General features: G+C 35.6%; 1 protein-coding gene across 1 annotated transcript in view; it reads right to left on the bottom strand.

The window, feature by feature from the left end:
- Window positions 1–27,209, bottom strand: part of nAChRalpha1 (nicotinic acetylcholine receptor alpha1) — a 641,991-nt gene that overhangs the window by 52,669 nt on the left and 562,113 nt on the right. Inside the window, exon 4 of the mRNA XM_069838062.1 lies at window positions 25–134. Coding sequence (XP_069694163.1) covers window positions 25–134 — 110 coding nt within the window. The remainder of the gene's footprint in view (window positions 1–24; window positions 135–27,209) is intronic.

Here is a 27,209-nt window from a genome sequence, read left to right as displayed (position 1 = left end):
AAGGAACCAGGAAGTGATACTCACTTGTTGTACAACACGATGTCGGGCAGCCAGATGTGTTCTGACGGGACGTGCAATGTGTCCACACCGCCGTAGTCATCCGGATTCCATTTCAGCTTGTAGTCGTTCCATTCCTGAAACATGTCCAGAAATAACAGCTCACATTTTAACATATTATGTATTTTCTATTTGGCGGATCTCATTCCTCTTCTTAGAATAAAGGGCGAAACATTTAAAACAGTGAATGCTACATCTTTTTTATTTAAATGTGAATACTTTTCAGCTCTCCAGTCCCTTACTTACTTACTTACTTACAAATGGCTTTTAAGGGACCCGAAGGTTCATTGCCGCCCTCACATAAGTACGCCATCGGTCCCTATCCTATGCAAGATTAATTCAGTCTCTATCATTATATCCCACCTCCCTCAAATCCATTTTAATATTATCCTCCCATCTACGTCTTGGCCTCCCTAAAGGTCTTTTTCCCTCCGGTCTCCCAACTAACACTCTATATGCATTTCTGGATTCGCCCATACGTGCTACATGCCCTGCCCATCTCATACGTCTGGATTTAATGTTCCTAATTATGTCAGGTGAAGAATACAAAGCGTGCAGTTCTGCGTTGTGTAACTTTCTCCATTCTCCTGTAACTTTATCCCGCTTAGCCCCAAATATTTCCCTAAGCACCTTATTCTCAAACACCCTTAACCTATGTTCCTCTCTCAGAGTGAGAGTCCAAGTTTCACAACCATAACGAACAACTGGTAATATAACTGTTTTATAAATTCTAACTTGCAGATTTTTTGACAGCAGACTGGATGATAAAAGCTTCTCAACCGAATAATAACACGCATTTCCCATATTTATTCTGTGTTTAATTTCGTCCCGAGTGTCATTTATATTTGTTACTGTTGCTCCAAGATATTTGAATTTTTCCACCTCTTCGAAGGATAAATCTCCAATTTTTATATTTCCATTTCGTACAATATTCTGGTCACGAGACATAATAATATACTTTGTCTTTTCGGAATTTACTTCCAAACCGATCGCTTTACTTGCTTCAAGTAAAATTTCCGTGTTTTCCCTAATCGTTTGTGTATTTTCTCCTAACATATTCACGTTATCCGCATAGACAAAAAGCTGATGTAACCCGTTTAATTCCAAACCCTGCCTGTTATCCTGAACTTTCCTAATGGCATATTCTAAAGCGAAGTTAAAAAGTAAAGGTGATAGTGCATCTCCCTGCTTTATCCCGCAGTGAATTGGAAAAGCATCAGCTAGAAACTGAACTATACGGACTCTGCTATATATTTCACTGAGACACATTTTAATTAATCGAACTAGTTTCTTAGGAATATCAAATTCAATAAGAATGTCATATAATACTTCCCTCTTAACTGAATCATATGCCTTTTTGAAATCTATGAATAACTGATGTACTGTACCCTTATACTCCCATTTGCTCTCCAGTCCCTAATGCACTGAAATTGATTGGCTTCCTATACGTGCACCAAAACTCTCTACGTAAATTTATTATTAATCGTAAGTAGTCTCTGAAATGTCAAACAACAGTGGCTTACAAATAGGCTTACTATGTGGGAAATCTTTTGGAATGCGTTTCAGTCATTCTACGTGTTGTTTCTCTTTCCGTTTGGTAGCTGTCATTTCTTGAAGACTGAATAACTTTAAGCATTCTCTTCTTTTCATTTCTCTTTAGGTCTGTGTATATTTATTATATATTGTTTATGATTCACTGCCATTTCCTTGTAAATTTATCTTTCTCCGAATCTTCAGAGGCGTTAAAACTCTTTAGCTATCATTTCCATTACCTGACAGCTTCTTCAAACTACACGTTAAATACGGTAGGAGATAAACTACAGACATATCTTATTTCAAAGTCATTAATTAATTTATAAAATTCTTTATGACGTTGTATTGTAGCATATTTCAGTGTCAGCGTAGATATTTCTGATGACATCCATTAAATCTTATGGGACAATTGGTGCTTATATAATTTCAGAAACTTTATCCCTTCCTTTGTCATCAAATGCTTTAACATACAGTAGGCTTTCTTTGAATTTGAAAAAAACTGTGTATACGATCTTCACTAAACCTTCATTTTATTATATTACTAGCCGTACCCGTTCGCTCCGCTGCACCCGTTAGAAATAAATATAAAGTAATTACATAATAAAAATAGGACATTTGATCCAGGGAACATTCGTGTTTGATAGAAGGATAAATCGTTTAATATGTTACTTAATATAAATTGAATTAAAAGATTAAAATGCGATAATTGGTAATAAAAATTAGTTTAGGAAATACAGGAAACGAATATACAGAATAGCCTATCAAGTTTTCTGTGCATAAGAATCTATTTTAATCTTACCTGTCCTCGATTCACTCAGAAGTTACTGTAATAACATTCTAGCATTATGTCCATCTAGAGAAACTACACTTTCCAATGGTGAAATAATAATTTATTATACAAATCGGTTAATTTAGCTTCCGATATTACTTCATACAAACACAGAAACATTCTCTGTAGGCTATATTTCATAGCTTTCGATTGTTGCTGTCCAAGGCCCCTTATAGACGAAGTCATTTGTTTATTTCATTACACGGCCTTAGATGGCAGTTATTTTAATTTTAAAACTCATTTATCTCATTAAATATCAGTCCTATGAAAATTTTTGAAGGAATAAAACTTACCGAAAATTATTTTTAAAGAAATTTTTGTTATGTAATATTTTTCACAAAAATCAATAATAAGCGAGATATTTCGATTTATTTAATTTAGGCCCCCTTATAACCCCCCTTTTAAATAATGTATTTTGAATGCCATATAGCCTAAAATCTATGTTACAACAAACTTAATTTATATTCGAATTTTCATCGAAATCCGTCCAGCCATTATCGCGTGAAAAGGTAACAAACATACAGACAGATAGACAGACATACAAACAAAAATGTCAAAAAAAGCGATTTTCGGTTTCAGGGTGGATAATTATATATGTTAGGACCAATTATTTTTGGAAAATCGAAAATTACCAGAAAAATTTCGGGTACAGATTTATTATTACTATAGATATTGCTTATGATTCACTGCCATTTCCTTGTAAATTTATCTTTCTCCGAATCTTCAGAGGCGTTAAAACTCTTTAGGTATCATTTCCATTATCTGACACCTTCTTCAAACTACACGTCAAATACGATAGGCGATGAACTGCAGGTATATCTTATTTCAAGAACATTAATTAATTATTTAAAATTCTTTATGACGTTGTCCTGTAGCATATTTCAGTGTCAGAGTACATATTTCTGATGACATCTATTAAATCTTTTGGGACACCTCGTGTTTATACAGAGTGTTTCCGAGGTGGTGTTACAAACTTTCAGGGATGATGGCGAAGGGCACATGTATCAATTTGAGATAAGAAACCCTGGTCCGGAAATGACTGAGTCGAAAGTTATAAGCAAAAATAGTTGTGTGGAAATGGAATTGTAATTTGGAACCACGTGCCCTCCTTACCTTAACTTTTGGAACAATCGTGGAAAAATTATATGGGCCGGATGTCTCCTACATGGGTACTTGCACCGATACAATCTGTGAGCTTGTCTACTGTTCCCATTGGCTCATCCGTATTCGAAAATCAGGTCTGCATATTCCGCTCTCATGTACTTCTCCATTTCACTAGGACTGATCGACTGGACACTGCAACTTGTACACATACACTGCTGTCTACAGACGTGCATATCAGGATCGACCATGTCCGTTACACATTACGCTATCTGCATTGCTTTAGTGTAGTTCCCTGTCCCCATCCCTCAGACAGCTCACTGAATGAAATACTGTAAGTAGACAACGTAAACAACGTCAGATGAATACAATATGTGTAAGATGTACAGATAAATACACATAAATAAGGTGTACAGAGGAATAAAATTATTTCATTTCCACAGAACTATTTTTGCTTGTAACTTTCGACTCAGTCATTTCCGGACCAGGGTTCCTTACCTCAAATTGATACATGTGCCCTTCGCCACCATCCCTGAAAGTTTGTAACACCAACTCGGAAACACCCTGTATAATTTCAGAAAATTGATCTATTTGTATGGTCCACTCCTGTGGACCCCCCAGTTGTAATACCTTCATTTCATTCAGACGCTAAATAACCTAGATGTTGATACAGCGTCGTAAAATAACCCAATAAAATAAAAAAATAAATCTATTTGTATGCCATCAAATGTTTCAACAAAACCTATGAAAAGGAGATGCAAAAGATTTTCTTTTTAAATAACTGATCTCAAAACTTATTTCTTGACATGTTTTTTTTATTTCATTATTCTATTATATTATACTCCACACATATATAAATTTAATAAAATTTTGAAATATTTCAATCTTCACTATTTCATTGTATCCTTTGTAATATTCACGTAATACCCAATTAAAAGTCATAAGAAGTAAGAAGTAAGGATTATGAATGAAAACTCAGGAAACCCTAGTTTGTAACTGAAGATAAAATTTAGAGGTATCAACAAAACTGGAAATGCTACTTAAATAGAAGAATAGAAATGAAATATAGAGAAAAAAAACATATTTTATAGTATAAATATGATATAATATGAGGACTTTAGAAGCCAGAACAGGTTACATGACCTAAGCAATTAACTTGACGTTTACATCATTTAACTTCTTATGCTATGGTATTTAATATTTCGATATTACTCGTACATATACGTGAAATGCCTTACAAAATAATGCAATACTGTTAATTTCTATTATTTATTTGAACCTTTAAAATCCTCCGAATGTGAATATGTTCTCTATTTTGTGAAATTAATAATTCTGTGACCTGCAAGTCCACAAACGTCTATTTTAATTAACCCTTTCGACCTGACACGGCAAATATTTCCTCCAGCCGATGTTAGCGACACTTTTTACATTTCGCAGTTTGACCCTTCACGTATTCCTTTAACGATAGCGCTATAACCAGAGCTGTAAAATGACTTCTAACTGAATTTTTATGACGTCTCTTTCCAGAAAGCCAGGTCAGAGTCGTAACAATGTGCGTGGGACATAAAAGATCATGCTCAGAACATCCTGGAGAAAGTTTTGTGTAGATATTAAGTTCGTCACGATTGCTGAACTATTGCAGTGTCCTAAACTGTATCTGCAACAGAAAGTTCCATAATGAAATTCAGTTCCATTCAATCAATTAAAATGGACACCTGTGTCCCAGTTTAACTTTCAACTATTTTAAGCGGCAAACGGGACGAATTTAGATGGAAATTACTTAATATACCATTATGTAGCCGTGGTGCGGTGTATTTTGTGGAATAGTGCATTGCTTCCAGTTTAGTAATCATGTTTGTACAAAACAGTGTTGCTTTAATAAAACATTTATTACCGTAAACCCAGTTTCATTGTATTTATTTTTATAATCAATAGCGGAATATTATCTTTGCTCAGTTGTTTGCATTAGTTAAACGTAAGAAGTCCAACAAAGAAGGAGATCCCTTGCGTCACATACAGAGTAAACCATAAATAAAGTCATTAATTTCAGGAGGGTTACCTTTGAGATATTTCAAACAAAAATTTTAAAACAATTTTGTTACTTTTTTGCTTCCTTTTCGAGATAAAAATTGTTTTACATTCAACATATAAAAGCATATTTTGGGAAAGCCATTGATTTAATTCCCAATGTGCTCAGCCAATTTAGGAGAACAGTGAATTATAGATAGATATTTATTTGTCATCAACATTTATATTAGTTTTGGTGTACCACAACTAGAGCGGTGCATTATGAAAATAAATGGATGAAAGAATTTTAGTTTTGCCTTTTATACAGGGTGTTAAAAAAGTATCCAATATTTTAGGAGGTGATAGTATGCATCAAAACAAGAAAAAAGTCCACACCTGTGGAGTATCGGTCAGCGCGTCTGGCCACGAAAGCAGGTGACCCGGATTCGAATCGCGGTCGGGGAAAGTTACCTGATTGAGGTTTTTTCCGGAGTTTTCCCTCAACCCAATACGAGCAAATGCTGGATAACTTTCGGTGCTGGACCCCGGACTCATTTCACCGGCATTATCACCTTCATTTCATTCAGACGCTAAATAACCTAGATGTTGATACAGCGTCGTAAAATAACCCAATAAATAAAAAAATAAATAAAAAACAAGTACAATGTCTAATTAACACGGGTCCTACAACACATAGACTACTTTCTGAGATCTGAACACTTGTTCATAGGAGGTGCTCAATGTGACATTCATTTATGGCGATGCATTTTTCTGCCCTAAAATACAGCAAGTTACCAAATAATCATACCGTAGTTGACACCCCTGGCATGAAATACTGATACGTCGCAAGGAATACTGAAAAGAAAAGATTGGTTGCGGATATGAGCGGGGTTCAGCAGCGATGGTGTTGTGAATTTTTGTAACCAGCATGTGTGGGCTGATGAAAATCCCCATGCAATTGAAGAAACAAGGCATCAGCAACGATTCTCAATCAACGTATGGGCAGGCGCTCTTGGCGATAGATTAAGGGCCATACGTGCTACCACGGAGATTAACTGGGGCTCGTTATCAGGATTTTATAATTAATGTATTGCCTACCTTGCTGGAGTATGTGCCATGTCAGCAACGACTACAGATGTGGTTCATGCATGATGGCACACCAGCACATTTTTTCCGCAATGAACGTGAACACCTGACGCCGACATTTTAGGACCGCTGGATTGATTGGGGAGACCCCACACCTTGGCCTGCTCGTTCCTCAAATCTAAATCCCCTAGACTTTTGGTTATCAAGAACAACCATGTCAATTTCAAAGAGTGTAGGATTCCTTACGCCGAAGGGCAGAGGAATGCATTGCCATGAATGGACGTCACATTGAGCACCTCATATGAACACGTTTTCAGATATCGGAAAGTGTGTGTTGTAGGACCCATGTTTATTAGACATTTTTTCTTGTTTTGATGCAAACTAGTACCTCCTAAAATATTGGGTACTTTTTCTTAACACCCTGTATGTGCAGAAATTTTATCCGAACAAATATCTGCACATTTAAAGGACAAAGCTTATATTCTTTCAATCATCTATTATCATAATACATTGTTATCTTAAATTGACTGAGTATATTGGGAAGTAAATCAATGGCTTTCCAAAAACACACTGTGAAATGCTTCATATTAAACTATGTTTATCTCGGAAAGGAAGCAAAAACGAGCATGACTGTATTAAACTTTTTTTTTAATATCTCAAATAATAACTCCCTGAAGTTAATGACATTACTTACAGTTCAACATGTATATTTTTGTCTGATGATAGAACTTGAGTCGCAGATGACGAAAAATTCTTAATCTATACTAATAATAAATCTGTAGCCGAAATTGTTCTGGTAATTTTCGATTTTCCAAAAATAATTTGTCCTAACATATATAATTAACCACCCTGAAACCGAAAATCGCTTTTCTGAAATTGTTGTTTGTATGTCTGTCTGTATGTTTGTTACCTTTTCACGCGATAATAGCTGAACCGATTTCGATGAAAATTGGAATATTAATAAAGTTCGTTGTAACTTAGATTATGGGCTATATGGAATTCAAAATACATTATTTAAAAGGGGGGTTGTAAGGGGGCCTGAATTAAATAAATCGAAATATCTGGCTTATTATTGATTTTTGTGAAATATGTTACATAACAAAAGTTTCTTTAAAAATGATTTCTGATAAGTTTTATTCTCTGAAAATGTTCATAGGACTGATATTTAATGAGATAAATGAGTTTTAAAATTAAAATAACTGCCATCTAAGGCGGTGTATTGAAATAAAAAACAAATGACTTCGTCTATAAGGGGCCTTGGACACAACAATCGAAAGCTATGGAACATAGCCTACAGACAATATTTCTGTGTTTGTATGAAGCTAAATTAACCGATTTGTATAAATAATAATTATTTTATCATTGGAAAGTGTAGTTTCTCTGGATGGACATAATGCTATAATGTTATTACAGTAATTTGTGAGTGAATTGAGGACAGGTAAGATTAAAATATCTTCTTATGGACAGAAAACTTGATATGTTATTCTGTATATTCATTTGCTGTATATCTGATAATGTTTATGAACATATTCATTTTTATCTCAGAGAATTAACGAACAACGAGAGTGTATTGATTTAGTATGCAGTAATAGTACGTTAGCTTAGCGATCCATTATTTTATAATTCAAATTTTAACTATGCTCAATTGAATCGTGTTAAAATACATAAAATACATATGCAATAAATGCAATGCAAAAAAATTGGGTAATGAGCCAAGCAGATTATGTTGCGCTGTTGTAAAAGTTGTTCCTCCTGAGATTCAACAGCTCCCACAACAAATTAAAAACTTTATAATTCGAGTACATCCGTTATCAACACACTTTTCCATAATATAATATAATATAAAAATAATAATAAATCTGTAGCCAAAATTTTTCTGTTAATTTTCGCTTTTCTAAAAATAATTGATAATAACAATTAAGAAACATGTTAAAGGAATTGCCATTGCACCAAATGAGTGGTCTCTGGATCAAAATGATCGCATTTTAATATTTTAAATACAATTTAAATTAAGTAACATATTAAACGATTTATCCTTCTATCAAACACGAATGTTCCCTGGATCAAACGTCCTATTTTAATTATGTAATTACTTTATATATATTTCTAACGGGTGCAGCGGAGCGCACGGGTACGGCTAGTAAATAAATAAATTTTGGTCTACCTGGAATCAGAAAAGTTATAGAATGACCTCACCTATGCATATGTCGCTTATATTACACAAATTCATTCTGTGAAATTTTTAAATTTTAGTTGGTTATTTAACGACGCTGTATCAACTACGAGGTTATTTATCTTCGATGAGATTGATGATACCGAGATGGTATTTGGCGACATGACCGAGGATTCGCCATAGATTACCTGGCATCCACCTTACTGTTGGGGAAAACCTCGGAAAAAACCCAACCAGGTAATCAGCCCAAGCGGAGATCGAACCCGCGCCCGCACGCAACTTGAGGCCGGCAGGAAAACGCCCTAACCGACAGAGCCACGCCGGTGACTATTATGTCAAATGTTTACAGATAAAGTGAACCTTAACGCTGAGCTACCATTTCAAATTCATTCATCAAGATTCTACTATGAAAGAAAAACCTCTCCTCACCACAAAGTAAACGTCGATTTATCTGAAACTTCCCCAATTATAAATCAAATCTCACTGGAATCATCAAAAGGGTTTCGATCTCCGCCTCCCTCGACACTGAAGCCAATATTCAGGCTACATAAAAGGAGACGAAGGAGAAAAGCAAATAAAAAGACAGAAAGAAAATGTCTTCTACTTTAAGTCTAGTACCTCCGCCAAAGCACCGTCTGAATGGCCTCAGGACTGAAAATACCCCTGCCAGCACATGTACTTATGTGGGAGAGAAAGGTTTTATTCTCCCACGGTAGTTTACACAGGAGATGATATCTTTAGCCGATGCCACCATTCAATCAATGCTGCTGCAGATAAATTCAATTCCACTGCACTCTTGTTGAAATAATTCCGATATTTGAGATATTTAAAATACGACTGTAACTCTAAGAAACACAATATAAATCGTGAAGAAATAGTACACATTTTATTTTTATTTTCATCAATTTATATTCGGATGACCATCTCGCTATCACCATTTAAATCAACACAAGACAAAAAGTTTCCAGTCGATGAAACGTTGTTAAATAGCTGATTAAAATATACAGGATGATTCATTAAGTTTTACCGCCACTTAAGAAGGTGTTTCCTGAGCAAAAAAAAAAAAAAAAAAAAAAATGTAAATAAAGAAATAGGATACAGTTAAGTCGCTACAGGTTATTGAAAATTTGAAATCAGAGCCAAATTTAATAATACCATTACAGAAAACGCAAAAAAAAAAAAAAGAATGGATACAGTTCCTAATCTTGTAACTGATTAGTAGGGCCGTGACATCGGTATATTTGTATTAGTCTGAGGTGAACATACGACGCCCCGGACAGAATGTAGTCGGAGTTTCAAGTACATGCAGCGGAAGCGGATTTGACACACGCATAAGCAAGCACGTTCCGTGTTTTGTATACGATTATTGCGTGTTATAAAATAAGACAATACAATTATTGTATATAAGGATTAATATCGAAAAGGTCTAAAATGCTAGTGAGGTTGAGAATAATTGTTGGAAATCATACTTAGATTGTCACAAATGTGGTAAAACATAAGTCTGAAAATATGTTTTTCTTTTTTATATTTAGAGTTTTGCATTACAGTTTTAGAATGCCGAAAACGTATATGGCGTACAATTTTGCTTTGCCTATATTTAACTGTTACATTAATTTATTTATCACATTAATTCCGTACCTTACTTTTCTTGCATGTTGTTCACCTGGTTTCGGTATGAGGTTAAAATCCCCAAACCAAAGTCATGTAAAAACTCAATAAATACTGCGTAGACGCAAAACTGGTGACTGTCATCTGTTGCACTAGTCGGGAACAAGCTGAAAATACGCTCATGGTCGTGCCTGTCATCTGTTGCAATAGTGGAGAACACGCTGAAAATACACTCATGTTCACCATTTCATTATCACTGAAGTAACAAGGTAAAATATTATTTTGTAAAAACTCAAAACTTAGACATTTAGTTACGGTCGAACAAAAACAGTTGTATGCATCTTGTCTATAATGGCAATTAACACGCTTACGTTCGCTTCATAAACATACTCGCGTCTTAATCATTACTATTCAGGGTCGTTGCATTATATACACTATTGTACAGGGTGATTCATGAGGATTTACCGCCACTTACGGAGTTTATTTCCGAAGACATTCTGAGTAAATCCTCGTGAATCACCCTGTATAATAATAACTTTTTAAATTTTACATTTCATATATTGGTATCCATTACATTGATCTCTGCATAACTACGAAAATAACACGAACACCTTAATGGTAGTATGATAATCTTTCGTAATGTTTGTTATGCTATTTACTACGAAGGTACTTAAAAATATTGGAAGCCTAAGGGGGCACGGTTGCAGAGAATGTTGAGAAGAACGGCTGTGAATAACTGGCTAGTAAGACTCGACAACCGTAGGCCTATTCAAGTAAGCTGGCAGAAGCACTGCGAGAAACTATACTCCATCGATAATGCAGATTACTCCTCATTATGTTTGTTACCATGGCGACGGGAAATGTGCCGCGGTTGTTCCGAAGGATGAATCTGATGACACGTATTAAAATGATCTTGGTGTTCTGTGCCCAGTAACATGCAGTACACAAGGTTCATAGGATTGGAGCACATATAGAAATGAAAACTGCAGCCCGCCTAAAGTTCAGATCTGAAATATAATATTTTAATGCTACTAAATTTGGTTAGTAGACCAACAGGCTTTGGAATGCAACAGTCCCGAGTTCAAACCCAAGCCCTGATAGGCATTTTTAACTACGAAAAAAACCTCGGAATCCATAACAAAATTACAAAACACCTCCACATATGCACAACACATCACAAATGCTAACCACACCCACAGAGACATCAACACAGACTTGGAAATACTACAAATCCAACCAAAAAGCCAGAAACTAAACACACTAGAACAATATGAAATACACAGACACACGAAAACACACCTCAACGAAATTCTCAACACACAACTCAACTTCAAAACACACACTCTTTGACTCTACACTATACCACACGAACGCACCCTCACAGGAAACAGAACAAGAGGCGCCAAGACCAACAACGACCAGTTCTGTAGATGACCCATAAATAGGTCGAAACATGTAAACGAGATACGTTGGAGTTTAAGAGGAGAGGATGGTATTTTTTGGTGAAACATGAGTAAATTAAAAAAATCTTTAAAATACTCTGTGATATGTGTGGAATGCATAACATAACATTTTGTGGGTATTTGTGCCCTTATCGGATGTTGAGTCGCCATTTTTAAACTTCCTGCGTTATGGATTTTTAAATCACTCGCCCACTTTTATTGTTGTTTCCGGTAAATTATATTTTCAAAATTTTTTTTTCTTTAAAATACCCTTTAATATGTGTGGAATGCATTGCATAACATTTTGTGGGTATTTGTACCCTTACCGGATGTTGAGACGTCATTTTTAAAGTTCCTGCGCTATGGATTTTAAAATCACACGCCCACTTTTATCGGTTTCCAGTAACTTCATTTTTTTTTGCTACCATTGCCAGACAAAAATGGATATAATTTCTGAACTATTAAAGATACATGCATGAATTTAGAACACACATTCTTTAGACTATTAGGAAACTTTTCTCTGTAACAGAATTTTGTTAATTGATTTCATTTTAAAAATACGTCCGTTTGTTTGGAAAAAAGGAAATCAGAAAATTGTTATTAAATTTTAATTGTTTATTTTACAAACGTAGGGACTAATATCAAAATTCTGTTACAGACAGTTTGTAGAACATGCTTTTGCAAATACATTGCAAAAAGCTATTTGAATCTATCTTTAAAAACGGTTTAGTTATATCGGTTTTAGTACAATCCTGCATTGGGTATATATTTTTTTTTTCAAATTTGGGCCCCCAAACAATTTTTTTTTTCAAAATATTTTTATTTGCTTGAGTTGCCACAGCTATGAGCTCTCTACATACAAAAAATTAATATTTTATACCAAATACGAAAAAAGTTTTAAAAAATACCATCCTCTCCCCTTAACACAGGAAAGTCTTATCACACATATTCCGAAGTGATACAGTGTTAAAAGTTGTGTAATCAAGATGTATAGTTCATTATTCTTTTGTGTAAGACTGTACCCCTTACTTACTTACTTACTTACTTACTTACTGGCTTTTAAGGAACCCGGAGGTTCATTGCCGCCCTCACATAAGCCCGCCATTGGTCCCTATCCTGAGCAAGATTAATCCATTCTCTATCATCATATCCCACCTCCCTCAAATCCATTTTAATATCTTCTATCTACGTCTCGGCCTCCCTAAAGGTCTTTTTCCCTCCGGCCTCCCAACTAACACTCTATATGCATTTCTGGATTCGTCCATACGTACTACATGCCCTACCAATCTCAAACGTCTGGATTTAATGTTCCTAATTATGTCAGGTGAAGAATACAATGCGTGCAGTTCTGTGTTGTGTAACTTTCTCCATTCTCCTGTAACTTCATTCCTCTTAGCCCCAAATATCTTCCTAAGCACCTTATTCTCAAAGACCCTTAACCTATGTTCCTCTCTCAAAGTGAGAGTCCAAGTTTCACAACTATACAGAAAAACCAGTAATATAACTCTTTTATAAATTCTAACTTTCAGATTTTTCGACAGCAGACAAGACTGTACCCCTCATAAAAATAATGTACAACATTTATTGACGACATCGAGATGACAACGTCTTCAATCTTTGCCTGTAAATTAGGCCAGAGGAACTGTCTTAATGAACCTATAGTGTAATGGTATAAAGTTTTTTGATCAGGTTATTATGGTGCTACGTGTCAGCTCAGGGGCGCAAATATAAGCACCGCATGTATGTAATTTCAGTCCCGAGAGATGGATATTACACAAGGCCCGTACAGAATTGCTAACACCATGGATGTATTTTGCATTCACATTATATGCAAAACCACAGGAGAAATTAACTTAGGGGAAGTCTCATCTCTCCTAACCCTCCTCAATCCCACCCCACCCCTCTATCTAAACAACCGCATCCTGCCTCCGTATGAGGGATGAAGGAACAAAGTGTAATTTGGTAAATTGCATGATTATTAACAACGTAGGCTTTGTGAATTATTTGCATATTAAATTACAGATAACTGTAGCTGGAGTTGTTTATTCGGTAAACTGTCTGCATCTCAACTCATCACGAAACTATTTATACAATTCATACTAATTGCCGCGTTGTTCGGCCTGTTTAGTTAAATGGATCCTTAAAAATGATAATTGCTCAAGAAATGGATGTCGTCTGAGGCTAGTTTGGCAACTGCAATTTCTCCAAATGAAAATCTAGCACGCAGACTTAATATCGTCATTATTATCTTGCAAATATATAGATTATGGCAGGCATGTCAATTGATGCCCACAGGAGCAAGCGCGCGCTTTAGAGCCCAGGAGAGCCTGAGTGCTTTGCAGCGGAAAGGAAAGAGACAGACGAAAGAGGTGGTATATGCCGCTTGGTCGAGCTATGTTCAGGGATGGCCAGCAGTTATTCAATAGATAAAGGGAAGAGAACTAACTAAAACTGTATCCATGTTAATTTTTAGATTTGCCTGAGAAGTATAAGTGCATTATAAGAATGTAAGTTTTAATTTTAATGCTCATTTTTCACAAGTTTGATTTTTTTATTCAAAAGAAATATTTTCTCAACTTTTCGTATAGAAAAGTGAAATTTTCAGATATAGGCCTATTTATTTAGCAGACTTACAGAATGTTTTCGTAAATCTAATATACCGTATATATGTATTACTGAAGAGAGTGTATTGAAAATTTTGAAAATATTCGCATGGAAATTGTTTGTAAGGAAATGAATTAACAAAGCAGCTACTGTTACATCATAAGCAAAAGATACGTGCCCATGTGTTGTAAAAACGTCAGCTCTATAGCTTGAGCAGATTTCCAGAAAATAATTTAATATTCTGATGATAGGAAGTTGCTCACAAATATCACCTTAAAAGCATAATGCGATAAGGGTTTTGTTATGTAATATTAGTTATACTTAAAACAGATACAGTACCTAGGTAACTTTGCTTTGTACTGTAATATTGTTTTGATTAGTTTATTGATTACTTTTGTAAGGCTAAAGATACCATCATTATAAATTCCAACTTATCATGTCATACTCAATCTCTTTCTTTGGAATATCACTTTCTTTATGAACGATGTGTTTCATCCACTCAATACAGTATAATATTATACTACTATGGAATTTAAGTGAATATTCCTTCTGAACTCTCTATTATGTTATTAAGATTTAAAACACAAGTGCAATATTAACAAATCAGTGTTAGTACTTTTGTTTTACAGACAACATAGATACTATTAAACAGAAAGAAGCCATATAAAAATAACGACATAAAACTTCACGTTCCGTTTGAAGTTTGTGCACCACTGTTTTCTTAATCCAACAGGTTGCTTATTGATATACACAACCCTTCCTCTTTCCATACTTAGCGCTTGCTGCCCGCGCACGACGTCAAGGTCAGAAAAATGCGCTTGCTTTGACATCACTGGATTATGGCCTCTGATCGAAACTGCTCAAGGACCCACTTGAATGGGACATGATGATGATGATGATGATGATGATTATGATGATGATGTATGTTGAAAGTGATAATTAAGAAATAAATAACATAACAGAGTAATGTTATAGAAGGAAACTGCAAAATCTCACATATTTTTAGATAGCAAATACAGAAGCGGCTTGGGTCAAATCCGTATGTCAACTAGTAGATGAAATTGAAAAAGAAAGTGGACGAGATGTACTGCAGGAAGGATAGAGGAAAGGAGAGGGGTTGTAATTCATTTCTAGATTGACAGGGACTGTGGAGAAACACTCTCTAACTTGGAGTATACGTCATCTGACTGACTGCCAGGGAGTTGCTTCAGTAGTTCACAGCAGAATGACTTCTTTCGCCATCTGACGAAGAATAAAGACACTGCAGGAAGCAGCGACTAGTTTTCCGAGTTCTTCCCGTTGTTATGTCTGCTGATAATAAGAAAGTGATTCGAATAGTTTTATTAGTAAACAAGTTCTGCCTTATGAAGTGCTATATTATTTTTCATTATTTTTTTTACGCTGTGACAAAAAAACTTTTGTGCGAGATCGTGCGTATTTGCTTGCTTTCCGCACAAAACCAATACGCGTTAAGTGTGAAATACCACACTCAGTATTCCCAACGTAACACACATAACAATTTCCTAATTCTTACCGTTTAAGCGTCATATTCATTTTACTGCTTTAGGCTTTTAATATATTATTTTTAAAGATGTTCAATATAGTAATAATTATAAATTGGAAACTTACCACTGCAATTCCACCTAAATTGCACTGTTAATTATTTAATTTTTTATTGGGTTATTTTACGACGCTGTATCAACATCTATGTCATTTAGCGTCTGAATGGAATGAAGGTGATAATGCCGGTGAAATGAGTCCGGGGTCCAGCACCGAAGGATACCCAGCATTTGCTCGTATTGGGTTGAGGGAAAATCCCGGAAAAAAACCTCAACCAGGTAACTTGCCCCGACCGGGATTCGAACCCGGGCCACCTGGTTTCGCAGCCAGACGCGCTGACCGTTACTCCACAGGTGTGGACTGTTAATTATTGTTTTTAAATATTTAGCACGGCAAAAGCAACATTGGTACTAGGATTCACAAAATTGCAACCACAGTCTCCAGTGCATCGACTTCCTGCCAGACGGAGGGTTTATCAAATGCTGCCATCTATAGTGCTAATGCTTCAACTTCGACGGAAACTGGAAAATCAATATACATGCAAAAAAGTTTCACAATAGAAAAAACTGGTGGTGGTGCTCCAGTGACTCTGAATAACTGCACAAATGTGACAATTAATTTCAATGTGCAGAAATAAATAATTTTGTTATAATTTCAATGTGCAGAAATAAATAATTTTCTTAAAGTATTAAAGTGAAAAATAAATCATTACATAACCTTACCGTTTTTTGTTTTAAGTTCGCATTTATAGACTGGGGAAAAAAAAGACACACGTATATCACGGCCTGCTGGAGTATAGTAAACACAGAAAACATTTTATAGGAACAATGTTTAAGATAGATATATTTGTTTTCCAAAGTTGCCGTCATTGAACAGAAACCAAGATGGAGATTCATTGCAACTAATTAGAAATTCCTCTTTCAGGTATGTAATAAACGATCTTCGCACAAAATAATGTACGATACACGAGCGGTATGTTTGTTTCCATGTTCTCGGAAATTAAAAAAGCTCAACTACCTTTCGCTTTTTCAATCTTTTCCTCGAACATGAAAACGTCAACATACCGCTCTTGTAACGCATATTACTATTACATCAAGTAGGGCAATAGCGAATAAAGTGTGCTAAACTAATTTTGCATAATACTGTAACTCTTCCTAACAATTTATACGGCCTACATGTTAAAGACTAATTAGATAGCCAAAAGCAGGAAACAGTTTGAATATATTAAAACAGAGAAAAGATTTGTAAAGTTTGACAGGCAATTAAAGAAAATAATGCTATGGATATCTCTCAAATAAAATAAAATTTATTAAAGAAGAAACTTACATAATTTATTGTGAATATCTATTAGAAGTTATTGGTCTGTTTATTGGTGCAATAGGAACCATCACCACTGGTCTGCTTTCTTTCTGCAAACGCTTTGAAATACCAGCTAACGTCATTAAATATGTAGCTATTGAGTCCTTGAAGATATTTATTTTATTAGGTTATTTTACGACGCTGTATCAACATCTGAGGTTATTTAGCGTCTAAATGAAATGAAGGTGAAAATGAAGGTGGTAATGCCGGTGAAATGAGTCCAGGGTCCAGCACCGAAAGTTACCCAGCATTTGCTCGTATTGGGTTGAGGGAAAACCTCGGAAAAAACCTCAACCAGGTAACTTTCCCCGACCGGGACTCGAACCCGGGCCACCTGGTTTCGCGGTCAGACGCGCTGACCGTTACTCCACAGGTGTGGACATTGAGTCCTTGAAGATATCAATTTACATCAGTGATGACCAAAGCGGGTGTCGTGATTACATCGTGTAATCACAAACTTACAACCGGGTACGAGAGTTTCCTGTACATTGCTGTGTGTTTCATTCACGTACTGAAGACAAGCAGTGGCGGTATTATGTCGCTCTACAAACTCTGTCTCTACAAACAATAAGAGGTGGTTTGGTAAGGAATGAGAAGGAGAACTTTTTTGTTGTTCTGTCGGACAAAATGTAATATGTTTACTTTGCTCAACGGTTCAATTAGGAGTATATAGAAACATTAATTGCCACGCTGAATAATGTGTTATTATTATTATTATTATTATTATTATTATTATTATTATTATTATTATTACTGACGACTAAGTATGTGTTTCTATAATTCTTCTGTACGTGCATGAATATAGATATATTTAGATCTTCTCCCTAGAAGGATAAAATTATTAGGTTTTATCTCAATTTTAATCTTCTTAATCTTTAGATGGGGTAACTATTTATTAGTTATTCATTTAATAATATATTGTAGAAAAACCGATTCAATATTATGTGGCAACGAATTGTTAAACGCCAGGAATTGACATGTCTTAAATCATAGCCAGGAAGAGAAAGATAAATAAATGTAAGGAAGTCACCTACCTAATGGAGTTTGAAATATCTCGTGCTCTAACGCCTTTCAATAGAACATAATTTCTCAAAAGAGTAATGATTAAAATAGCTTAAATAACTTCTCCATAAGAATTTTTTAATTTTGAAAAACTACGAATTTCTTGACCAAGTATCGAGACAAGAATTTAGAAAATTCTTGATTATATTCAAGAGGAAGGTTAAGAAAAGAAGCAAGAAAAATTGTACATTATTCACTGGCTCTTGATGACAGCGGTGACATTACTGATACAGCAAAGCTTGAGATTTTTATTCGCGGGATTGATCAAGATGTTAGTGCAGGAACCACCACTGGTTGTAGTTTTCACGCCAAGTACCTTTCCCCCGTCTCCTTACTTCATAGGCTGTCTGTCGCATGTAATCACTGCAGCTCGAGTTTTGGTCACCGCTGATTCACATCCTCCGACATCATCTTTATTCCACGTCCGGAGTTACCTTTCTAGTGCCACTTTATTTATCCTATTGCCATGTTAAATTTTATAGATTACTATATTACAAAATTTCTTAATTTTTATAATATTTTATTCGATTTTAATCTTCTTTCTATTATTCTTTGTAATATTGCAACCTCAAAAGTTGGGGAAAAACATTAATTAAAATTAAACTGAGCTCAAAGTTAATGAATTTTTGTTCCCATGACTATTTTCATACTTTTGAACAAATATGAACTAAATATTTTGCCTCAAGAGGTTTTTTAGTGATTTAAAAACTGCACTACTACTACTACTACTACTACTACTACTACTACTACTACTACTACTTACTGGCTTTTAAGGAACCCGGAGGTTCATTGCCGCCCTCACATAAGCCCGCCATTGGTCCCTATCCTGAGCAACATTAATCCATTCTCTATCATCATATCCCACCTCCCTCAAATCCCTTTTAATATTATCTTAACATCTACGCCTCGGCCTCCCTAAAGGTCTTTTTCCCTCCGGCCTCCCAACTAACACTCTATATGCATTTCTGGATTCGCCCATACGTGCTACATGCCCTGCCCATCTCAAACGTCTGGATTTAATGTTCCTAATTATGTCAGGTGAAGAATACAATGCGTGCAGTTCTGTGTTGTGTAACTTTCTCCATTCTCCTGTAACGTCATCCCTCTTAGCCCCAAATATTTTCCTAAGCACCTTATTCTCAAACACCCTTAACCTATATTCCTCTCTCAAAGTGAGAGTCCAAGTTTCACAACCATAAAGATCAACCGGTAATATAACTGTTTTATAAATTCTAACTTCAGATTTTTCGACAACAGACTGGATGATAAAAGCTTTTCAACCGAATAATAACAGGCATTTCCCATATTTATTCTCTGTTTAATTTCCTCCCAAGTATCATTTATATTTGTTACTGTTGCTCCAAGATATTTGAACTTCTCCACCTCTTCAAAAGATAAATTTCCAGTTTTTATATTTCCATTTAGTACAATATTATGGTCACGTGACATAATCATTTTAAAACTATACTGCTCAAAAAAAATTAGCGGAACACATATTTAGTCTGTTGTAAATTCTTGGTACAAGGCAATAGCTGTGATGTACGGGTATCATCATTTACGTTAACATCTTTTCTATTCAGGAAACACGACACAAATGAAAACCAAAGTTTTCATCTTCATCGCTGTCAAATGAAACCAGATAGTAATACATCCATGCTGAAATCCAATATGATTTAGCTTAATCTTCTCCGTTTGACTATGGCTGTTTTAGAACATATCGGGGACTATGGTCATTGTTGTGGTCAAATTCAGATGTTATCACAGTCTAGTATATACAGTGACGAAGCTCAATATGTAGTAAATATGCATCCATAGATAGTTGCTAACCACTAGGATCGCTACTATCGCTTCATTACAGACAATGCGAAATAGTACCTGCACAGTCTACTGTTCCTAGTACCCTCACAACTCAAGCTGAAAAAGGGTATCTGTCGGATACAGGGGGGAGAGCCATTAATCCTTCTCATTGAAGGCTTTAAGGAACCAACCTGGACAAATAGCCAATGTCCCATCCCTACCTTCCCGTGGTGCAGCTGTTAGTAAACATAATTTTACAAGCTGAACTAAAGGGAGGGGCTACTCATCCATTAGCACTGGTCAGCTTGATGAGTTAATGACTGAATTTGGTATAATTTTCCTCTAACCAATACCTAATTCCCTCTTTACCCTTTCCTATCCAGTCCTCTGACTGAACTCTTACTTTCTTCGACCCTGACGTCATTAGAGCATTCGAGGCCTAGGGGTTCATTTCCCTTTCCTTCCTCCTCTTTCTACTTTTCTGTTCCTAGTGCTGACCTGCTATGGCACTAAAATCGTCCTCCAGTGGCTTAAGGAGGGAAAGCTGGTGATCAACAAGATCTCCCAGCTAGGTCCAATGGACCCGTCGACCAACAGCAGGTGTGGTCCTCCAGACATTCTGGGGTTGTGTGCGAATGAAGTAGCCACCAAAACGTTAAAATATGGTGTTCACTTAAATCGGCTACAACTTGCCATTTTTCACCACTGTGCAACTCAAACCAAGAAATGGATTCGGAACACCTCAAAATCTGTGCTTCATTGGCTGGTCATGATAATATCTTTGAAAAATATTGGAGTGCAAGAGGTCAAATGACTTTATTGTCAAACGCCTGGCATTAGAAAACAACAACAACTCACCCTTCGTGACTGTATATACTAGACTAGACTATGATGTTATTGCAAAGGAACTATAAAATGGTTGATATCAACTGAAAATCAAGACATATTTTTAGTTTTTTCTACTCTGCATCAAATTTGGATAACGCCAAAGAAAAGTTATTAAACGTAACAAAAATGCCACTGCTTTTTTCCACTAATTTTTACATGGCATCGCCTAAATTTGAACCTGTATTACTGCGACTGCAGAGTGCCTAAAATTGAATGCAGTACACAAATTCAGCGTTACCCTATATTATTCGTACATCAAATGGAAGTACGCTTCTCTTGCGAAACACAGGCGGAATTTTCTGCTGTTAAACAAGTTATGCAAACGGCTATAAACATGATTATACTCAGAAACTCCGCGCGTATGGCGGAGTAATGACAGATAATCCGATTTCGCTATCACCACTTCATCAGTCTATAAAACATTGTCCGTTGAGCACACATTGGACAGAAATATAGGTGGAAAGCTATTAGCATATTGCAACTCAGGGGTATACATTCCACGTCTGGTCGACTAGCGCGCTAAAATTTGTAGTAAATGTGGATCATAATCGGTACTTTAAGTCTGTCAATTTCAGATTAGGCAATTGTCTGAAATTAAGGGGTTACATGGATAATAATCTCAACTGGGACATGCAAATCACAGAAACCTGCAGAAAAGTATATTATATTATCCATGTGCTATAAAGGATAAATGTTCATCTTCCCTCTTGCTTAAAAAAGTCCCTTGTGCAGACGCTTGTATTTCCCTATTTTGACTATGCTGACATTTTACTGACTGATCTTTCCAGCTACAACAAAACGAAACTTCAACGTGCTCATAACTTGTGTGAACGTTTTGTAAGCAATGTTCGTAAATATGATCATATTACCCCATCCCTGGAAACAATAGGTTGGCTTAGACTAGATAAGAAAAGAAATTTACATTCACTTCTCCTTCTCTTCGAAATCTTGAACTCTTCTATTCCTTCGTACCTGTCATCTCGCTTCACTTACCTTTCTTCCCACCACAATCTGAACACACGCTCTCGTCATGAAACAATACTAACAATACCATCCCATCGCACCTCCTCATACTCATCCTCTTTCACAATAGCCCTGCCAAGACTCTGGAATTCGTTACCTGCTAGCATCAGGGACTGTCGAAATAAAATTCAATTCAAACGCAAACTTACTAGGCACTTGGTCGGTAATTGAGACTCGTTCATACATGATTTCTAGTAAATAGTTTTCTTAATCTGTCACAAAATATTTCAATATCCGGTAATTTCATCACTATAGATTTTTGTTATTCTAGGTTTAATTTGTAATTCAGTAAATACAAAAATATTCTTTGTTCTTATCTTCTATGATAAAATGTCTAGCTTTCATTAATCGGGTAATCTTGTCGTACTTTAACTTGTATTGTAATTGTAATTGTAAATTTAATGTTAATTGTAATTTTATTGTTCATATCATAGTTGTAATCCCCTGGTAGAGGGACAAAGAAGGCCTGACGGCCTTATCTCTACCAGGTTAAATAAATAAATAAATACTAATACTAATACATATACCTTCGGAACTTAAGAATTCACACTCTATAAAAACATCTCAACATACATAATATCGCCGCGCTCTCATGGTTAACATGTCGGCATCATACAATAACGTGCGGTGTGATTTTAAAATATAATTTTGCCGACCGATTGTTGCTCTGTAGGTTTCACTCTAAGCGTCACGTTTTCACGTCTACTTCCTCGATAAGGTTAAATGTTAAATGTTATGTTTCATTTAACGACGCTCGCAACTGCAGAGGTTATATCAGCGTCGCCGGATGTGCCGGGATTTTGTCCCGCAGGAGTTCTTTTACATGGCAGTAAATCTACTGACACGAGCCTGTCGCATTTAAGCACACTTAAATGCCATCAACCTGGCCCGAAATCGAACCCGCAACCTTGGGCATAGACGGCCAGCACTATTCCAACTGCGCCAACCAGGTCGACTCCTCGATAAGAATTAGCACTAGTTTGCTATATTGTTAAATTATTATTATTATTATTATTATTATTATTATTATTATTATTATTATTATTATTATTTCATGTACCGCGCCGTGGCGTCGCGATCTAAGGTATCCCGCCTAGGACTCGCGTTACGGAATGCGCGCTGGTTCGAGTCCTCATAGAGGAAGAAATTTTCTCATGAAATTTCGGCCAGTGTATGGGACCGGTGCCCACCCAGCATCGTGATGCACTTGGGGAGCTACGATAGATAGCGAAATCCGGTTGCGAATACCAGCTATAACGGCTGGGGGGGGATCATCATGCTAACCACACGATACTCCATTCTGGTTGGATGATCATCCACCTCTGCTTCAGCATGTGGGCGTGAGGCCAGCAGCCGGCTGGTCGGTCTAGGCCCTTCACGGGCTGTAGCGCCACGGATTATTATTATTATAGGCTAGTTCGTGTAAGCAAAACTCAAATGAGACAAAGTAAAGTTTTGTATACCCTCACGTGACGCTGGCTGACTCTCTTCACAACACCACGGACATCTTATATAGCAGTTCTCTTGGCGATCCCACTACACATGTTTCATCAAAGTTTGAGGTTTTCATCACGTCATTTGTCGCACTAGATACTTCTGACCCTGGCTTCATATTGACGTGACCTTTGGGGTTCTATAAATGTAAATCCGTTGAATGTGTTATGCGCTGAATGTATTATTCAGTGGCGATTTCTGTCCTGGTTTCAGATTTACGCAACTAACACCCGTACGACCACAATTATTATGTTATTTTAAGGGGGTAACATCCAGTTTAAATGATCCAAAATTTTTTTTTGTCCAAAATCTGAAGTATAGGCCTACAATTTCACCTTTATGTCAGCGAAAGAATTTTCCAAATGTCTCCATTAGCTTTCCAGTTACAGCCAAAAGCATGTATCAGAAGAGTGCTAGACAGCACCGCCTTGGTAAGTTTGTCGGTCGTTCTGCGAAACTTAAAATCTTCAAACCATTTTCACCAAAACTCAAAAACTATTAAAGACATTTTACAAAAAAATTTTCATAGTTTTTGTGTATATTATGAACCGCAATTTCAATTAATGTATTTGTTTTATTATTAATAGAAAACTTTTACGAATGAAAATTTTCAGGAAATAAAAAAAAAAAATAATACTTACACTATAAATAATTTAATGATACTGATTCACGTTGTTGCCAAAATCTAAGGGAATTACCAGATGAAACGCATTAAAAATATTTTTAACTAGTGGGTATTAGAAGAGGAACGATGACTGGGTGTAAAAAAATTATCAAAATTTCGAAAATTTAAAATATGGCGAGTGCTTAAATCCATGCAGCGGTTCTGGTAAATGAAGAAATGAATTACAACTTCGTAAAATTTTAACTTTTCACCAGAAAAAAAAAACAAAATAAAATCAACATTATCTTATAAGGTCAAATCTTTTTATACAAGTAGTGTTTTTGATATAATATATTTGAGTCAGCTTTCTTAGAAACCACGTATCTTTGGCCTTTAAATATTTCAGCAAAATTTAATATTTCCGGTTTATCTTCCCTTAAAATCAGCTGACCCTGTAGTTACACGGATATGTTCCATTCGTACGTCACTGTAAAATAAACCTCTATCCATATATTTCATTTCTTATATGTTTCTGTTGCAGTTAAATCAATGTTGCATGGTTGGAGTGCCGTTTTCAGAATGTAAAATTCATTCATATAGTTGTAAGGTAACTGGGACATCTATTAAGAAGTTATATTACAAACAGTCACTTGTGTTATCAAATTTCTTTTGGAAACATTCTATGTATTCCATTTAGTTCACATAAAGATTTTGTCTGTGTGTGGTTGTTTCGTCTCCACACTCCTTCCAACTCCATCTTTCTTTCCTACGTCCAATATTTCTCCGTCCTTCGGCTTTGTCCTTCATTACTATTGACGAGAGTCCTTTCCCCCTCATGTGTTATCTCTAGAATTATAACTACTGTTGTATCATTCATACCATACACAGTATTTCATGTTTACTGTACCTACAGTACTTAGAGAACTAGTTCTCGGATGGCTGTACATCGATATATCTATATCGAAAGTTCATATTTACAGAGATAATAGAACAAGCGACAAGAGAGAGAAAGTGTTGCTGTCCCAGACATTACATTATATCTCCACTTACGACTGACGTCATAATCACGTCAGTGAATCTCTAGTAATAAACTTACGTTTCTTGGAATGCATCTTGCTTCATCTAACAAAATGTGTTCGTGTGTGTGTGTTTCCAATGCCTACCCACTTCACTTGCGTGATTCGGGTTCCGCATACTGCGGATATATGGCAGTAAACATGCTGAATGTACAATCTTACAATTTATTAACTTAAATCATTTGTACAGTAATGACAAAAGGAACCGGACCGATCCTTGTAACTGATTTTAGACCTTGTTCACTCCAGACCACGATAGACTGGTAACTAAGACTTTCGTGGTTCGAATCCTGCCTGGGAAGGAAACTCGTTTTTGTTCCTTATTCAAATTTATTCCCAATACTTTTCGATTGCAGCGATATTTTACTACTTAACTAACTTATTATTCCCTGAACATGAATTTTACTAGCTATCGAAAAGTATTGGGAATAAATTTCAATAAGGAACAAAAAAAAGTTTCTTTCCCACGCAGGATTCGAACCACGAAAGTCTTAGTTACCAGTCTATCGTGTTCTGGAGTGAACAAGGCTGTGAAATCAGTTGCAATGATCGGTCCGGTTATTTTTGCCACTACTGTACATTTAGGCTACTTAAAATACCGTTATTATACCCACACAATTCTTTTAAACTTCCCAGTTACACTTTTTATGACAAATCTGTAGTCTTTTTAGTTGTTAATTCCAGACTGCAAATCAATTATTAATAGTTCGATATTATTCCAGAGCTCACAGTTTCATTCATATTTGGTTTAATGTTATTTGCTTTCGAAAACCTAGCGTTGTTTTGGAATTTTACGTCATGACAGAAAAACCTTTTCTTTATATTTACATAACACGTAAGTCCCTAACTGTAGAACTTTAGTAATAGATATTTTGAATTAATACGTAGGCCTATAACTTTAAACGGCGTTAGATTTCTAAGCAACTGTAAATATTTCAAGACTTTCTCACATGTCTAATAATATTATATGAATATTATATTTATTTCCAATATCTTTCAACATCCTGAGAATCCTCACCACTGCAGTCTGTATTTTGTTCTTGTGTTTTTCTTCTATCCTCTTTCACTACGATGTGTAAAAACACGACTGGCCACTGTCTCATGAAACTTCTTATAAATTCTATCGTGACTTATTCCTGATATTTTCTCTACTGCAATATATTCAATTCCTTCATCATATTATTATCTCGATCGAAATTCATATCCAACAGTATAGAAACGAGAATCTTACTTTAGGAACTTTAACTACAATACTTTCCAATGGATAAGAAACTTACAATACTAAAATACGAAATTTGTTTCTGTTTATGCATAAATTTGTTGATTATTTATAATATGCAATCAAATAATTTTAGTATGCAAATTTCAGGAAAATAAATGAAACTAGAATCCCAGAAATAACTAAAAAAGTAGTTAAAAGAATTGAAAGATTTTCTGATCTATTTATGACTTTTGTACGTGTCAAAAATTAGTTCGACATATAGGTAAAATTTGAAAACATTCAAATTATTTCAATGGAGAATACTATTAACTAAAGAAGTATCTGAAATTCTAATGAAGGTTCATAAAATGTTGATATTACCTCATTTGATCTACGACTCACAATGCTGAACACGAATGGAAGAGAAAAAAAAATAAGGATGCAATTTTAGACCAGTTAAAAGAACTGAAAACGAAAGGAAGTGCCATCTTCACAGTTCACTTCATATACAAACGAGACGCTCAAAGTGATCTTCATAACTTACGTGATACACAAGCGGAGAGTTCAAGGTAATATCCAGAACTTAGTCAATATACTAACTAAAAGTTTAAGGTGATCTTCATAACTTCATAACCGGTCGTTCAAGGTGGTCTTCATCGGATGTTCTAGCTGGTCTTTATAACTTAGTTGATATACAAACCGGAC

Source organism: Periplaneta americana, chromosome 1, assembly GCF_040183065.1.
Source record: "Periplaneta americana isolate PAMFEO1 chromosome 1, P.americana_PAMFEO1_priV1, whole genome shotgun sequence".
In the NCBI taxonomy this organism is placed as follows: domain Eukaryota; kingdom Metazoa; phylum Arthropoda; class Insecta; order Blattodea; family Blattidae; genus Periplaneta; species Periplaneta americana.
Note: the sequence above shows the minus strand (reverse complement) of the source record. Positions and strands in the feature narration are given on the sequence as shown.